Source organism: Bubalus bubalis, chromosome 3 (genome assembly GCF_019923935.1).
Source record: "Bubalus bubalis isolate 160015118507 breed Murrah chromosome 3, NDDB_SH_1, whole genome shotgun sequence".
Taxonomy (NCBI): domain Eukaryota; kingdom Metazoa; phylum Chordata; class Mammalia; order Artiodactyla; family Bovidae; genus Bubalus; species Bubalus bubalis.
This window is the reverse complement of record NC_059159.1, coordinates 42,862,696-42,879,472: the sequence shown is the minus strand read 5'-3', so window position 1 is coordinate 42,879,472 and position 16,777 is coordinate 42,862,696. Positions and strand designations below refer to the sequence as shown.

Below are 16,777 nucleotides of genomic sequence, written 5' to 3'. Positions count from 1 at the left end.
TGAAACCTGAATGGGAAGCAGAAGCCAAATCTAAAACATAGGAGGCAGGAACAGCAGGTATAAAGGCCCTGAGGCAGAAATGAGCTTGGTATAATCAAGAGATGGAAAGAAAGCTAGTTTGCCTGATGCCTTGGGAGTGGAAGTAAGCAGAGCTAGATGCATGCAAGGATTTGGACTTATCTAGCTGTAATTGGAGTCCCTTAGAAGGTTTTAAGCTCCATCTCCTTCAAATTCTATCTCCTTAGATCTCTGGAATCCATTTGCTTCTCTCCACCATCTTCACTGCACTATTTTAGTGAGAAGGATAAAATGACACCTATTAGAAAAGGACTTGATGGGTCAGGGAAGGTGGGGTTTTTTTTGTTGTTGTTTTTTTTAACTCATTTCCCCTAATTTTTTATGTTATTCCTGAGATTCTTCCAGTGTTATCTGTTGCCATCACTGTGGTACTTAGTATGTGTTCCTTGGGTGATTTTATGTTTACATAGCTAAGTTCTTCAACTACTGTTTAACCTGAAATTCCCCTTTATTTTAATTGCAGTTGAAATGGTATTTCACCTAACTGTTCATGAAACACTATTTCTATTTTTCTGATTGTTGGCTGTCTCGTATTTAGTAGCATCTTGTTTTTTGGACACCCATATGCCCAAAGAACATCCGGAATATCATGTTCCAAAAAGTCCATTTCTTCTACAAACAGAGAAGGCAGCCTGAAAGCTGGAGCCTGACACCATTTGCAAATCATCAGTGCATTTGGCTGCCCAAGGCTCTGTCAGTCTGTGTCACTTAGAGCTTATCGAACACTCAGCCTTCATTCCCACAACAGCAGTCTGGCCAGTTGGTTCTTACCATCCTCCAACAATTCTCCCATCTCTGTCCTATATCATCAATTTCTTCCTCTTTACTAGGTCGCTACCATAAGCAAACAAAAACCTACCATCTTAAAAAAAAAAAAAAAAAGTAAATCCTCTCTTAACTCCACTCCTCTTTCCCTCTCTTCTATTACCACTCTCTCTTGCTCTGCTCCTCTGGGAAGTTTCCCCTGCGCTAAATCGCTTCAGTTGTGTCTGACTCTGCGACCCCATGGACTGTAGCCTACCAGGCTCCTCTGTTCATGGGATTCTCCAGGCAAGAATACTGGGGTAGGTTACCATGTCCTCTGCCTGGGGATCTTCCTGACCCAGGGATTGAACCCAAATCTCCTATTTCTTCTGCATTGGCAGGCAAGTTCTTTAGTACTAGCACCATCTAGGAAGGTCCTGCTACTGCTGCTGCTGCTGCTAAGTCGTTGTCCGGCTACCCTCAATTCCTCTCCCCTCACTCTCTCTTGGAGAAGGAAATGGCACCCCACTCCAGTATTCGTGCCTGGAAAATCCCATGGACGGAGGAGCCTGGCGGGCTGTAGTCCATGGGGTCTCTAAGAGTCGGACACGGCTGAGCTACTTCACTTTCACTTTTCACTTTCGTGCATTGGAGAAGGAAATGGCAACCCACTCCAGTATTCTTGCCTGGAGAATCCCAGGGAAGGGAGAGCCTGGTGCGCTGCCGTCTATGGGGTCGCGCAGAGTCGGACACGACTGAAGCGACTTAGCAGCAGCAGCAGCACTCTCTCTCTTAAATCCACTCGGTTTAGGCTTTCACGCAAACCATCCCACTGAAACTGGCCCTGTCAGGTCACAGGTCGGGTATCTCTCTATCTCTCTTTCTCCCTTTCTCTCTCTCTCTCTCATACACACACACGAAGCTCCCAGGATACAAGTCCCGTGCTGGAGATTTTTGTCCGTTTTGTTCTTTGTTGTATCCTCAACACCTCCAATCCTCGCGACATTTCTCTCTCAATTCCAAAAGTCTGACTGAGGCGTCAAAGGATGAAGAGAGGGCTTAGGGCCACAAATCAGCCAAGGTATATCAGGATCCTAGGCAGCTAAGACAATCCCGGAGATCCTTGGTGACTAAGCAGCTTCTCCTTTTCCAGACCCTCTGGTTTTTCTCCAGAAAGGATGGCCTCAGAGAGGAGGTAGTAGCCGAGGTTTATAGGAGGGAAATCCGGGTTTACTGCTTATCGGGACCACAGACCCCACAGACCACTCCTTACAGGAGGCTCCCGTAAAGCTAAGGCACAGATTGCCAGAGGCCGCTGCCGACGCTAGGCCAAACCGAGGGCCACTGGGTGGGGGTCATGCAAGCCTCAGGCTGGAGAGGACTAAAAAGAACCTCAGCGGGAGCGGTACAAGGTCCCCCGCCTCCGGATCATTACTTCTACGCTGCGCGAGTTTCTCCTGCTTACAGAAGTCGGACGCTAAGAGAAAGATTTTGCCGCTCGGCCTCGTGGGAGATGTAGTCTTTCATGAGGCCGGGCTAGAAAGGCCTTTTACAAAACTTTGGCAGGAGAAGAATAAAACACGATGCATATCGGAGTCCAAAACGATTGTGATGCTCACACCAACTCTGAATACACTTTCCCCCCTTTTCTTAGCCTCGGGCCGTCTCCAGAGAGGATCCAACCCCAGTCCACCTCCAACGTCCCATGCTCCTCCGCTCTGTTTGGGCCGATCTAGCTCTCTCCCGCTCGCTCGCTTCTCCGCCGCGCTGTCCAATCGTAGGTGCGTTCCCAGCAGTTCCCGGAGTGCCTTGCGTCTGCCATGGCTGCCTCCAGCTGGCGCGGGGCTGTGCTCCTTCGAACCGTGTCGGGGCTCTGGCAGGCAGGTCCTGATGCTGCGAGGGAGTGGATGACCCGGCTCCCCTCTCTCTTGGGTTTTCAGCAGAGGTGCGTTTCCTGTTTAGCGGGCCCGGCCTTCTCTGGTCCCCGCCTGGCTTCGGCTTCACGCCCTAACGGCCAGAACTCAGCCCTGGATTGTTTCCTCGGACTCTCTCAGCCAGACAACTCGTTGCCTTTTCGCGTCCCCGCCGTGTCCGTACACAGAGGTAAAGAATGCAGATAAATTTGTCCGCGACTGTCACGGCTTTAGCCCTTCCAAGTCCCGTGTTAAGGAAACGTCTCAGTCTCTGGGGCTATCATCTTTGGCTCTGTATTGTAGAAGATAATCTTGAGGACCCGAGAGATAGAGGCGAGCAGTGAAGGATCTCACAGGAAAGAAATACTAGGTTCTAAGAGTTTTCGAGCTAGAAGGAACCGATCTATTCCCAACCAGCGACGCCCACAAAGAGCAGGAAATTGAAGGGCCACAGGATGGCAGAGTTGTGGCTCTCTCTCCCAACATGGGGCGCAAACTCGACCCCAAAGTGCCCCATCTACTTATCAAGACACGGAGTTACAGTTGGTCCTTGAACAACTGGGGGCAGAGATATTAAACATGCTGAACCCGCGCAATCGAAAGTCCTTGTATAACGTATTATTGGCCCTCCATAAATGCAGTTCCTTACATACCCACAATTCCAGATCCAAGGATTCAACCAAGTACAGAAACCAACATTTAATGGGGGGATGGGGAGGGCGGAATCCTATGTGTAAGTGGACCAGCCCAGTTCAAACCCATGTTGTTTAATGGTCAACTATAAATAGCACTCTCTATTCTTCAAGTAGCATAGACTAGAGGCTGAACACAAAAACTGGTCATTGCGATGCAGTGTCATAGGAGCGAATACCGAAAGACTTGGAGAGCCTTCATAGTACCCTTCTTAGGGTGAGACAGCTGAGGGAATTTCTGGCTTTATCTGGTATGGTGATACTTTCACACATGTGCATACATTTACTGGGCACACAGTATGATTTCACCAGGTTATTGAGTGCCAGGCGTTGTACTGAGATGTTTTACACAACTGTCAGTTGTCAAAAGAAGGTTATACAGTAATTGAGTACCATTGATATCATTTGTTTTACATATGACAAAACGAGAAAATTTGATAAAGGCATATAAACAAACTAATGGGCAAACAAAATCTCAAAGCCAGGTCTCAACTTCAACCTGGTGCACTAATCTCTTATCCATACTCTTTTTGTGGACAGGTAGGGCTATGTACTGGAGAAGGCAATGGCACCCCACTCCAGTACTCTTGCCTGGAAAATCCCATGGACGAAGGAGCCTGGTAGGCTGCAGTCCATGGGGTTGCTGAGGAGTTGGACACGGCTGAGCGACTTCACTTTGACTTTTCACTTTCATGCACTGGAGAAGGAAATGGCAACCCACTCCAGTGTTCTTGCCTGGAGAATCCCAGGGACGGGGGAGCCTGGTGGGCTGCCATCTCTGGGGTCGCACAGAGTCGGACACGACTGGAGCAACTTAGCAGCAGCAGCAGGGCTGTGTACCTGACGGGGGATCCAGATTGCACTGCCTCTCACTCCCCTCCTGTCTCCTCATGCAGATGAGCAAGATCTCCTCTTGGTTCATCGCCCCGACATGCCTGAGAACCCCCGAGTCCTACGAGTGGTCCTCCTGGGTGCCCCAAATGCAGGAAAGTCTACACTCTCCAACCAGCTGCTGGGCCGAAAAGTATGCTGCATCCTTGACCCTTCCCCCTCCCCTTTTCATTTCTCACTTCTTACTGTGCCTTCGTGGATTGTTCCAGAGGGATCCAGGACCTCACTTGGGATTTCTTTCTTCCGGCAGGTGTTCCCTGTCTCCAAGAAAGTGCACACCACTCGTAGTCAAGCTCTGGGGGTCATCACAGAGAAAGAGACCCAGGTGGTGGGTACTTGCAATGGATGTCCAGCAAACAAGACAGAGGGTGAAGCTAAGATAGTCTCCCTTAACGATTGGACCCTTCAAAAATGATGTTTAGATGCACTTTTCTTAGGGAAGGGTGTGCTCTTCCTTTAGACCTGGAGCAGTTCTCTCTCTTTCCTTACCCCTCTGGTATCTAGTCACAGAGGTCTCATTGCCTCTTTACTGCTTCCTAATATTCCATATAGTCACAGTTCTCCTCCTCCTGGATCCCGTGTATTGACAGAAGTAAAACAGCTGGAGGATAAAAATCTAAAGTCAGCTCAGCCAAGAAGTGGGGGCAGGCTCCTGACATCAAGGGTGGGTGGCTTTTCACTCCCCAGTCATAATCTTTCCTCCTGGGGTTGGGGACCTGGGCATCTCTTTCCTGATTTTAGATCCTACTTGACACACCTGGCCTCATCAGCCCTGCTAAACAGAAAAGGTAACAGCTGGGGGAACAGGGAGTCGTTGGGGGGAAAGGTGTTGAAGAGAGAGTGGGGCGATTCCATCCTAGGGGCTGGAAGACCCCCTGTCACGCCCCACCCCTCCTCAGGAATGCATCAGTCACCAGACCCTTCCTGACCTGTGTGTGTCTGTCCCTTAGGCACCATCTGGAGCTCTCCTTGTTGGAAGATCCATGGAAGAGCATGGAATCTGCTGACCTGGGTTAGGCTCAGGCTAGGGATCTGAGGCCCAGTTTACATGGCCATGGCCTGTCATTCCTGGTAGTCTGGGGGGTTGGGGGTTGGCCAGATGCCATACCCTGGAAGTTTTTTCGGTGGGTGGGGGAAGAGTGATCATAACCTTGTCCTCCTCCATACGCTGCTGACTGCCAGTTGTGGTACTTGTGGATGTCTCGGACAAGTGGACTCGGAACCAGCTCAGTCCCCAGGTGCTCCGGTGCTTGACCCAGTTTTCCCAAGTCCCCAGCATCCTTGTCATGAACAAGGTGAGCCCCACCTACCTGAGGAAGGGGTCTCCTTCGAGGAGACTGACCTTCACTGACCACAGTCTTCTGCCCATCACCCACCCCCAGGTTGATTGCCTGAAGCAGAAGTCCGTTCTCCTAGAGCTCACAGCCGCCCTCACTGAAGGTGTAGTCAACGGCAAGAAGCTCAAAACGAGGCAGGCCTTGCGCTCACAGCCAGGCACCCACTGCCCTAGCCCAGCAGCTCAGGGCCCAAACCCACAGCCTGTGAGAGACCCTCAGCAGATGGGCTGGCCCCACTTCCAGGAGATCTTCATGTTGTCAGCCCTAAGCCAGGAGGATGTAAAAACACTGAAGGTCAGTTAGCCTGGCTCTTGGTGTGCACCAGGTGAAGACAAGCCTCAAGAGTTCCTCCTGGAAGTGAGAGTGAAAGGGAAGTCCCGCTTGGGACTGATATACTGATTTCTTCCCTCTCTGCCCATAGCAATACCTCCTGGCACAGGCCCGGCCAGGGCCCTGGGAGTTCCACAGTGAGGTCCTCACCAGCCAGACACCTGAGGAAATCTGTGCCAACATGATCCGAGAGAAGCTCTTGGAGTACCTGCCCGAGGAGGTGCCCTACAACGTACAGCAGGTGTGGGCACAGTGAGGGGTCCGGGGGCTCCACCTGGAGCAGGGCAGCTAGGTCCCCAAGAGCAGGGCTAGGGGACCTGCCTGACCAGTCATGATGTCTCCCTGTGCAGAAAACGGTGGTCTGGGATGAAGGGCCAGGTGGGGAGCTGGTGATCGAGCAGAATCTTCTGGTGCCCAAAGAATCTCACATGGTGAGCAGGGCTGGGCTTGGAGGAAGGACCAGGACTCTGTTAGGCAGAGGTTCTTCCCGACTGCCTGATAGCCAGCTCACGGCCCTCTTTTTGACCCCACCCTCAGAAGATCCTGATCGGTCCGAAGGGGTACCTGATCGCTCAGATCGCACTGGAGGTGGGCCGCGACCTCATGAACATCTTCCTCTGTGAAGTTCAGCTCCGCCTGTCTGTGAAACTCCTCAAGTGACCACCCTCCACTGTCTTTTCCAAGACGTCCCCACCCAAGCTGCTGGCGGGAGCCACTAACCAGAACTGCCTGCAGGGCCTGGGGCCAGGCATGGACACCAATAGGCTGACTGACTGCTGGCTGGCCTGCCTGAGTCTGCACCACATCTGCCAAGTCATGCCTTCCTGCTGGAGCCTTCCTCCTTCAACCTGCTTTAGCTGGGTTCCCAGGTGGTTCCTCTGCTTGGGGCTATAGCTACTTGGGTCTTAGAAGCTGGCCCTTTGGTGCAGAGCACTGCTTCCCACTGGCTTTGGGCCCAGAGTCTCTGAGTTGCCAGTTGTCAGCAAAGAGGAGACCTTTCCCCTCTGCACTCAGTTCATCCACCTGGCAGTTGTGTAAGGACCCATGTGTCCTGAGTGAGATAGTGCCCCTCATCTACTCCTCAAGTCCTTGATCCCTCCCACCCCACCCCATCTCCAGTCTCAAACGCGAATAAAATTCAAAGACAAACATTCTGGTTCTCATCTTTATTTCTTTAGAACAGGAAAAAGAAAACTCACTCATTCCCTCACCCCCACCCCGTGGTCTGAGCTGGAGCTTCCCTCCCTTTGGTAGTCTGCTCCAGGGATCCGAACAATCTTCTTGGCACGTTTTCTGGGTGCAGCAAGAGAACCGTTACCATTACTAAACTCAGTAATGGTAACGGTTTCCTCGCCACCCCAAGTGCCCTGGCGGTCGGCAGGCTGTGATAGGCAGAGCAGTGAGCATGGTGGGCTTAACAGCAACCCCTGGCCTCCTCCGCTGGCTCCAGAGCTGGGAGCACCCGGACTAGTACATCATCTATACTGTAGTGTCTCATCGCAAACTTACAGTATATGATGATATCCCAGTCAGGGCCCTGCGGGAGGCGCAGGAAGCATGGCTCAGAGAACGAGGGGCAGAGAGAGCCAGGCACTAGGGGCGGAGCAGGACAGGGCCAGGCTGGACACACAGAGCCCCCCACTCCCTGGGAGACATCGACTCTCTGATCAAGGACACCCTGAAGGGGACTTACCCAAAGAGCCTTTCAGAGCTAGGGTCTGTTGAGAACTTAGGGACCCAGCGCTGGTGTGAAACAAGCCAGAGATCACAATGAAGCAGAAGATTCCCTCTGATCAGACCCACAAGCAGACAGAGCCAGAGGAGGAACACTTACCTGGAGCTGAAACTGCAGACCAAGGAGGCCTTTAGAAGTAGGGAGGCCCTGTCCCTGCCTCTCCACCCAAGCTGCCCCTTTTTAATGCACCCGCTGGCCCCTCCCCTTGGGTGGGGTACTTTTCCCGGGCTCTGGAAGGCTCTATCTCTTAACCCTTTCCTTGCTAGTCTCCTTGGACTGAGGACTATTGGCCCTTCTTCCCATTAGGCCCTTTGTCACATATTCTTTTATGGAACTTGTTAAGCTTAGGAGCCACCCTCCACTCTCATCCATGAAACTGGTCACCCATCTGCTGGGAGGAGAAAAAAAAAAACAACCTCACCCCAGCCATCCTTTAGGGCTTAATTACTGATCAGAGCCCTGGGAAGGTAGTGGTGGTGGGTTCCAGTGTTAGGAATGTAAAGAATCCTCCTGCCAATGCAGAAGACTTAAGAGACATAGGTTGGGTTCGATCCCTGGATTGGGAAGATCCCCTGGAGAAGGGAATGGCAACCCACTCCAGTATTCTTGCCTGGAGAATTTCATGGACAGAGGAGCCTGGCGGGCTATAGTCCATGGAGTCACAAAGAATTGGACACAACTGAAGCAACTAAGCATGCATGTTAGTTTGAATCTCTGTAAGACAGGGAGAGTCCTGACAGCTGGATTTTGGGGCAAGCTCTGACCTAAATTCCAGTCCCCAGGCCCCTTCTATGTTTCTGCTGAGCCTAAGAAGGCCAGAGAGCCCTTGCCAACCTCTGCCATGGCAAGGTTCTGTAAGTGGAAGGATCCTCTGCTGGGAGATGTGAGGGCAACTGAATCCCAAGCTCATGTGGGAGCCAGCCTAGGAATGGGTAGGGGCCTGTTCTTCAAAGCTCATGGCCCCTAGGGTGAGAGCCTGGCCATATTGGTTCTCTGCCTCTGGGGAAGGTGAGTCTCTTGGAGTAGCAACTTCTCAAAGCGGGGCCTCTGTAACTTGGACTCCCATTCTGGGGAACACCTGGGCCTCTCTGCTTCCTCTCCTTCCTCCCTCCTAGACCATCTGGTATGTGTGCTGAGAGGCAGTTACACCTCTGTGGGGGCAGATGAGGCCAAGATGGGGAATGAGAGGGAGAGACTCAACCTTCTTTTGGTTTCTTGGAGGTATTTTACCTCCTGTCACAGAACCTTGGCACATGCTCTTCCCTGTTTGGCACAATCTTCCCTCCTTTCTTGTCTCCTTAACTCCTGTTCTCTCTTTAGATCTCGAAGTGTTATCTCTGCAGGGAAGTCTTCCCTGGCTAAATTCCCCTGTTGCGGGCTCACCTGTTTGTGTGGTTATTCACATTAAGCAAATTTTCACAAGGGCCTGCTTTATTCACTGATGTCTCTCTACTGCAATGAAAATGAAAGTGTTAGTCACTCCGGTCATGTCTGACTCTTTATGACCCCATGGACAGAGGACCCCACGGGCAGTCTGTAGCCCGCCAGGCTCCTCTGTCCATGGGATTTTCCAGGCAAGATTACTGGAGTGGGTTGCCTTTCCCTCCTCAATGGATCTTCCCAACTCAGGGATCGAACCTGGGTCTCCCTCATTGCAAGTGGATTCTCTACTGTATGAGCCACCAGGGAAGCCCCTCTGCCACAGAGCAGTGACTAAATAACGTGTCAAATGACTGATGTCATGTTGGGGAGGGGAGAGACTTTGACCTGAGGAGGCAGACAGACAAAGCCGTGGCTGTCTCAGGCAAGTCATTTTCTTGGACTGTCCCCATTCCCTTTTGTAAAAGGGAATAATAACAGTCCCCACTTTGCAGAGTCCTGAAAGCTAAGTGATGAGCTGCTGGTCAAGCACTTAGCACTGTGCTCGTCCTGGCCCACAGGGGCTTTGTTGTTGTTTAGTGGCTAAGTCGTGTCCAACTCTTTTTGATCTCATGGACTGTAGCCCTCCAGGCTCCTCTGTCCATGAAATTCTCCAGGCAATACTGGAGTGGGTTGCCATTTCCTTCTCCCGGAGATCCTCCCGATCCAGGGATCAAACCCCAGTCTCCTGCATTGCAGCTGGATTCTTTACTGCAGAACCAGCAGGGAAGCCTTTTAACAATTTCCACCTCACGCCCTGCTCTCACGGGCTCATTGAAGACCACAGGTGAGTCTTGTTACTGAACATCTGAAAACTCATCAAATACTCTTGAAAGCAGCTAGAGGCCATTGAGGACATCCAGGTTTAGAGATCACAGGCCTCAGGTGACAGCCCCAATTCCATTGCTCCAGCTCTGTGATCTGGAGCCAGTGCTCCTCTCTTCATTTTCCCCATATGTGAGATGGGCGCTTTCCACACTGACCTCACGTGGTGGTTACAAGGATTAAGTGAGCACTCATGTCAAACTGTATATGGAACAACAGACTGGTTCCAAATTGGGAAAGGAGTATATCAAGGCTGTATATTGTCAACCTGCTTATTTAACTTATATGCAGAGTATATCACGAGAAATGCCGGGCTGGATGAAGTACAAGCTGGAATCAAGATTGCTAGGAGAAATATCAATAACCTCAGATATGCAGATGACACCACCCTTATGGCAGAAAGCAAAGAAGAACTAAAGAAACTCTTGATGAAAGTGAAAGAGGAGAGTGAAAAAGTTGGCTTAAAACTCAAAATTCAGAAAACTAAGATGGCATCTGGTCCCATCACTTCATGGCAAATAGATGGGGAAACAATGGAAACAGTGACAGACTATTTTTTGGGGCTCCCAAATCACTGCAGACGGTGACTGCAGCCATGAAATTAAAAGACTCTTGCTCCTTGGAAGAAAAGCTGTGACCAAACTAGACAACATATTAAAAAGCAGAGACATTACTTTCCCTACAAAAGTCCGTCTAGTCAAAGCTATGGTTTTTCCAGTAGTCATGGATGGATGTGAGAGTTGGACCATAAAGAAAGCTGAACACAGAAGAATTGATGCTTTTGAACTGTGGTGTTATAGAAGACTCTTGAGATAAGTCTCTTGGATTGCAAGGAGATCCAACCAGTCCATCCTAAAGGAAATCAGTCCTGAATATTCACTGGAAGGACTGATGCTAACCCTGAAACTCCAATACTTTGGCCACCTGATGTGAAGAACTGACTCACTGGAAAAGACCCTGATGCTGGGAAAGATTGAAGGTGGGAGGAGAAGGGGATGACAGAGGATAAGATGGTTGGATGGCATCACCGACTCGATGGACATGAGTTTGAGTAAGCTCCGGGAGTTGGTAATGGACAGGGAAGTCTGGTGTGTTGCGGTCCATGGGGTTGCAAAGAGTCAGACATGACTAAGGTGACTGAACTGAACATGTCAAACACCCAGATCGGAGCCCAGCACCCATGAGCCCCTGTCAACTTTCTTCCCTCCTTCCCCGTTTCACTCGTTTGCTGTGGGACTGCAGGCCAAGTGCCACATTTTTTAACTTTGGCGGTCATATACATCTTACCAAGTTGCAAGATTTAAGTGAGAAGTGTGGGTGAGAAACCCTCACAGACCCAGGTGCTTTACCCAGTGAGGAGTTCCCCTTGTCTACTCCTGCTCTTTTGGACCCTCACTTCCTGATCCTGTGACCCTAAAGATAGTCCAGGCGCCCCTCCCAGAGTCAAGGCTTCAGGCACTAGGGCCAAATTCAGGCCACTCACTGCCTAGGTTTCTACTTAGACCCTGGGGGCCAAGTCCAGGGGTGAGCTTGGACAGAACTCAGGGATCCTGGAGGTAGTGGAGAGAGATATCTCCACCAGCCAGAGACCTTGTGACTGTGGCCCTGAGCTGGGGTGGAGGCTGCTGCCCTCAGGGTGTGGGCTGGCGGAGAGTCGGAGCCTGGGTGGGGTAGTTTGATTAGCAGACTCGGGGCTATCAGGGGTGGGGGCCTTTCTTCTTATCAGGAGCTTGCAGGGGCCACAGTAGAAGCTGAGGACACTTTGTTCTGAGGGCTGTCTCCTGGATGGCTGCTTTTCCATCCCTCTGCCTCCATATAGCCTTGAGGGGAGTTAGAGTGGGGTCCTTCTCCCTTTCTGCAGGTCACAGAAACCCCTGGCGACCAGCATAGGGTTGGGGAATTCATTTCTGGTCCTTGGGCCAAGGCTTGTATGTTAACTGCTTTTGCTTCAGACTGCGAGCTTCAGGGCTCTCCTGAGCCCGAGGTGGGCTGGGACCTTCCAAAGTCTGGTTCCGATTCCCGCCACTGCAGCTTTTAACCTTTGACTCTTATTTTGGCCTTCTTTGGATGAAGTTCTGAAACTCAGCATATGCTGAGTGATGAAATTAAGGATAGTCAGATCTGAAAGAGTGCTTCAAAATCATGGGTTCAAGTCACTCTTTTCTACAGAAGAGGAAACTCAGGCCCAGAGGAGGGGCGGGTATCACCCAAAGCCTCAGGGTCCCCTCCACCTCACAGCATCAGGGGACCCAGAACCCTATGAGAAATAGGCAGGCAGAAGTCAGTACCCACAGACACAGATGGCACACAGGTATGATGCCTGCATAGACACATAACACACAGAGATACACAGTTTTTTAAAATGGACTCAGCTAGTAAAATTACTCTTAATTTCCTCTCGGTTGTTTTACTAAGTTTCATAAAATTGGCAATTTTGTACAAATATATAAGAAGGCCAAAATATGTCATTCAATGTTTCACAGCACAGAGAGTTAGCATCAGAGCTCATCTTAGAACCAAGGACTTTGAGAAGTTCTGGGAAATTCTGGCTCTCCTGTATTGCTTTAGAAACAGGAGGCCCAAAGCAAGAGCCTGGTGTGGTTCTAGGAGTTTCACAGATGTGACAAGAAAAGCTAGAAAACTGAGCAAATCCTTATTTTCCGGGTTGGGCTTGTGATCTGGGGCTTTGTTGGAGATTACTGCTGGTGATTGCCTTTTATTCCGGCTTGGTTTCATCTTGACCATCCTGTGAAGCTTCTCCTAACCCTCCCTGAAGATTGCCCCTGTGTCCAGGCTTGGACCTGCTCTGTTTTCCTCATCACACTGTGAGAATTCATCTGATCCTTTATTTGTCCCATAACGACTCTACAAGTGGGCACCTTGTCTGATTCTTCTCTGTGGCCCCAGCACCCTTCATGGGCCTTATCCTGAGAGGTGCTCAGAGAAACCCTGACACTGAAGAGATGCCCCGCAGACAATGAGCAGTGTGTGCTTATGTTCTCAACATGTTCCCTTACACACTGTAAGCCTGTTGGCCCCACGAGCAAGCACACAAGGTGAGCACGAACTCAGGTGTGGCGGGTCTTAGCAATGGCTTCCCTGGGGGCTTTGCCACCATCCATCAGACTCCAAAAGATGACTGCCTGCCAATGTTATAACAGAGAAACTGAAGCTCCAGGAGGAAACTCAGGGCCCTGGGTCACACAGTAGTCAGGAAAAGAGGCAGGACAGCAACCCCAGTCTCCAAACTCTAGATACCTGACTCCAGGCCCAAAGCTGCTATGAATGAGGTTGATTTCATGTGTGCGTCTGTGGGGCCTTTCAGAGTCTCAGATGCAATGGAATCAGACCTGAGCTTTGCCACTTACCTACTAAGCACATGGCTTGCTTTGTCTCTCGGGATGAGCTTCAGCCTCCTCACCTCTAAACTGGGGCCAACCTTGGGAAGACTCAGTGAAAGAATGTGTGGGAAGCTCCCAACGAAGCTGGCATTCCCTCCCCGCTTCCGCTTCCTCAGATCCTCCCACCCATCCCACCCCTCGTTTAGCCTCTTCCACACCTGCTGTTGATCATCTCCAACCCACCAACATTCCTCTCTCCTTTCTCTGACCTCCTGTGGTTCATGAAGTGGGCCCTTGCATGGAGCTCACTGCCCTGGACTCACAGTCCAGGACATCTGCCGCTTGAACCAGAACCTGAGCCTGTACGGTTCAGGGGTTGTGCCTGAGAGATCTTAACTTTCCATCCTGACCACCGGCCCAGGACTGATGCAGAGCCAGAGGGAAAAGCATGGCATTGGATCCGTCAGAGCCCAGGCTCCATCGCAACCTACCAAGTGGGCCTGGGCCCCGCCCAACTCATGGGAACTTGCCTTCCTTAGAAAAACGGGCTTAAAATGCCATCTTTTTCCTGATTGTAGTACAGGTGAAATAAGACATAGAGCTGAAAATTTGTAACCTAGAGCCTGGCTCATCTGTAACAGGAGATCAGCGAATGCCAGTCTCCTTCCCTTCAGGCTTTGCATGGCTTTTCCTGCTCGTCCTCCCCAGGGGGGCATGTTTAGCTGAGCCCTGCATGCTCACTCACATACCTGCCAGGTACGCATGGGAGCTCACACCTGCCCAGGCTCACATTGAGGCAGAAATAGAAACTTCCTAGCCCACGCCTCCCTAGCTCTGTTCATTAGCTCCCAGGTCTCTTGGTCAGTGGGAGGCCCCATGTCCAGACTCAGGCCATGCCCACTTCTGTCTCCTGGCACCATCCTGAAGGTGGCTGTTAGGTGGGTAAGGATCTCCAGGGAGCCTGGGTGTTCCTTCCTGCTCAAATCCTTCCCGCCATCAGCCTGGCCCCTGCCTCCCTCCCTCCCTGCCAGGACAACCTCTCTGGTTCACAGCTGCTGTGAAAGAGATAGGCAGCCTGGATTATCAGGCCGGAGGAGGCTCCCCATGGCAGCCCCCATCTCCACCCTGGCAAAGGTTCCAGGGCTTAACCCCCTCTGTGCTGGGCCCTCACCCCGACTGAGTCTGATTCCAGGCTCTGGGGACGAGGCCTGGTTCTCCTCACTCTGGCAGGCGTGATGACTCACCCTTCCCCCGTCACTGCCCATTTCATGCCTCCAGCATCCTTCAAGCCTCCTTCAGCAAGACCCCTGCCTTTTCCCAGGGCCCTCTGGTCGTCTCCTCTGGCTAGCCACCGTCTCTGACACAAAGGCTAAACAGGCCCATCTCCTGGTTAGGGGCCTGTGCAGTTCACCCAGGACTCCCTTTCCTGAAAGTCAACAGGAAGTAGTGAAAAGAGAACAGGAGCCTCAGAGTCTGGGAGTCTGGCTTCCAGTTCTGGTTCTAGCTCAGACCCTGTGTAACCTCAGGCAAGTTTCTCCACGTCCATGCCCCTTGGTTATTTCATAAAACGGAGGGCAGTAGCTCTTTTCACAGGGTTGACTCAGGGATTACATGAGAAAGACACACATATCACTTTAGTAATCAGTTGGAAAACAAAATTAAAATCTGAAGAAAGAAAGAAATGCCTGTGAGAGGGCTTTATAAGCCAGCTACCAAGCAAAGGATACCAGCTCCTACACGTTAAGTGCTCACGAAGTGCCATACTTGACGCGAACGTGAGTGCGATCATTCGGTCCTTATAACATCCCCACTACAGATGGCCCCAGGTGCCTCAATAGTAAAGAATCCATCTGCCAAGGCAGGAGATGGGAGAGTCACAGGAGATTCCTATTCCTGGGTCAAGAAGATCCCATGGAATAGGAAATGGCAACCCACAGTATTCTCGCCTGGAGAATCCCAAGAACAGAGGAGCCTGGCGGGGCTACAGTTCATGGGGTCACAAAGAGTCGGACATGGCTCAACATGTATGCACGACACATAGGTGGCCTCGGGCTCAATTTTGAACCTCTTTACACCTACACTCGTTCCTTCGTTGAGCTCATCTTGTCTCACAGCTTTAAATACTGCCTATACACTGAGTGACTCCCTAAATCCTGTGTCCAAGCCAAGCCTCTCCCAGACACTAATGTGTAAACTGAATCTCCTACTTGGCGAATTTCTCTAATAGGTACCTCAGACTTAACATGTTCAAAATCGAGGTCCTGATTCCACTTCAATTCTGCTCCTTCAACTATTTCTCCCATTTCAGTAAATAGCAGCTCCATTCTAGACCAGTCAAAAAACCCTGGAGGCAATTTATTTTTTTTTAATTTCTAAAAACACTTTATTGAGGTGTAACTGACCATAAACTGCACTGATTAAAAATGCACGCTATGGGACTTTCCTGGTGGTCTAGCAGTTGAGACTCTGACTTCCACTGCAGGGGACACAGGTTCAATCCCTCATCAGGGAGCTAAGACCCCACATGCCATGCTGGGCAGCCAAAAAAAAAGCACAATTTGATAAGTTTGGACATATGTATACACCCACTGAGACAATTTTTTCTTGAATTAACTTTTTTACGGAAGTACAATATATATTTTAAAAAACGCACAACTCATAAGTGAGTTATCACAAAGTGAACAATATCCATGCAACAAGCATCCAGGTCAAGAAACAGCACATTGCCAGGAGCCTCCTCTGTTACTCCCCTCTTTCTCTCCAAAGGTAACTTCTATCCTGACTTCTAATGCTATAGATTAGCTTTGCCTGCTTTTTTGGATGTTGTACAATGGGATGAATCCTAATCACTAGCCCACTAGGGAACTCCCAGTATTCTTGTACTTATATATGTGTGCATATATCTGCTGGGGGTGGAATGGTTGGGTCAAAGGGCAAGCTTATGTTCAGGGGTGTGTGTATGTGTGTGCTCGTGTGCACGCTCAGTTAGGTTCAACTCTGCGATCCCATGGACTGTAGCCTGCCAGGCTCCTCTGCCCATGGAATTTTCCAGGCAAGTGTAGGTACTATGGTGGCTTAGTGGTAAAAAATCTGCCTGCCAATGGAGGAGATGCAGGAGACTTGGATCCCTGAGTCAGGAACATGCCCTGGAGAAAGCACATGGCAACCCACTCCAGTATTCTTGCCTGGAGAATCCCATGGACAGAGGAGCCTGGTGAGCTGCAGTCCACAGGGTTGCAAGGAGTCGGACACAACTGAGCTCACGCGCATGCACCTAGGTACTATCTTCTGTCATCAGGTTTTCACAGTGGTTGTATTGACGTACACTTCTTCAGGATGTGTGTGAAATTTCCAGTTGCTCCATATCCTGCCCTATGCTTCGTATTGTTGCTTTTTTTTTCTATTTTAGTCAGTCTGGTGGATGTGAAGTGGTATCTGTTATGGTTTGAATTTGCACTTCCTTGATGACTAA

At 50.6% G+C, this 16,777-nt stretch overlaps 1 protein-coding gene across 3 annotated transcripts; it reads left to right on the top strand.

Moving 5' to 3' along the window:
- Positions 1-2,610: 2,610 nt before the first annotated feature.
- Positions 2,611-7,136, top strand: ERAL1 (Era like 12S mitochondrial rRNA chaperone 1). Of its 3 annotated transcripts, none has more exons than XM_025280984.3 (10): positions 2,611-2,925; positions 4,324-4,451; positions 4,569-4,646; positions 5,060-5,106; positions 5,269-5,330; positions 5,501-5,613; positions 5,701-5,949; positions 6,077-6,226; positions 6,336-6,416; positions 6,526-7,136. In XM_025280984.3, exons 1-10 carry the CDS (start codon positions 2,643-2,645, stop codon positions 6,643-6,645), a joined length of 1,311 nt encoding a protein of 436 aa, XP_025136769.3. In that variant the 5' UTR covers positions 2,611-2,642; the 3' UTR covers positions 6,646-7,136. The 3 variants fall into 3 exon arrangements, with proteins under 3 accessions (XP_025136769.3, XP_025136770.3, XP_006042233.3); XM_006042171.4 differs by having other exon boundaries at positions 2,612-2,925; positions 6,523-7,136; XM_025280985.3 differs by lacking the exon at positions 6,336-6,416 and having other exon boundaries at positions 6,523-7,136.
- The last annotated feature ends 9,641 nt before the right edge of the window (positions 7,137-16,777 follow it).

Coding starts and splice junctions, on each gene's coding strand:
- ERAL1 (XM_006042171.4), top strand. CDS start 2,643: ATGGCTGCCTCCAGCTGGCGCGGGGCTGTGCTCCTTCGAACCGTGTCG. Junction 4,452..4,568: donor ACCAGCTGCTGGGCCGAAAA/GTATGCTGCATC, acceptor TTCTTCCGGCAG/GTGTTCCCTGTCTCCAAGAA. Junction 6,417..6,522: donor TGCCCAAAGAATCTCACATG/GTGAGCAGGGCT, acceptor CCCCACCCTCAG/AAGATCCTGATCGGTCCGAA.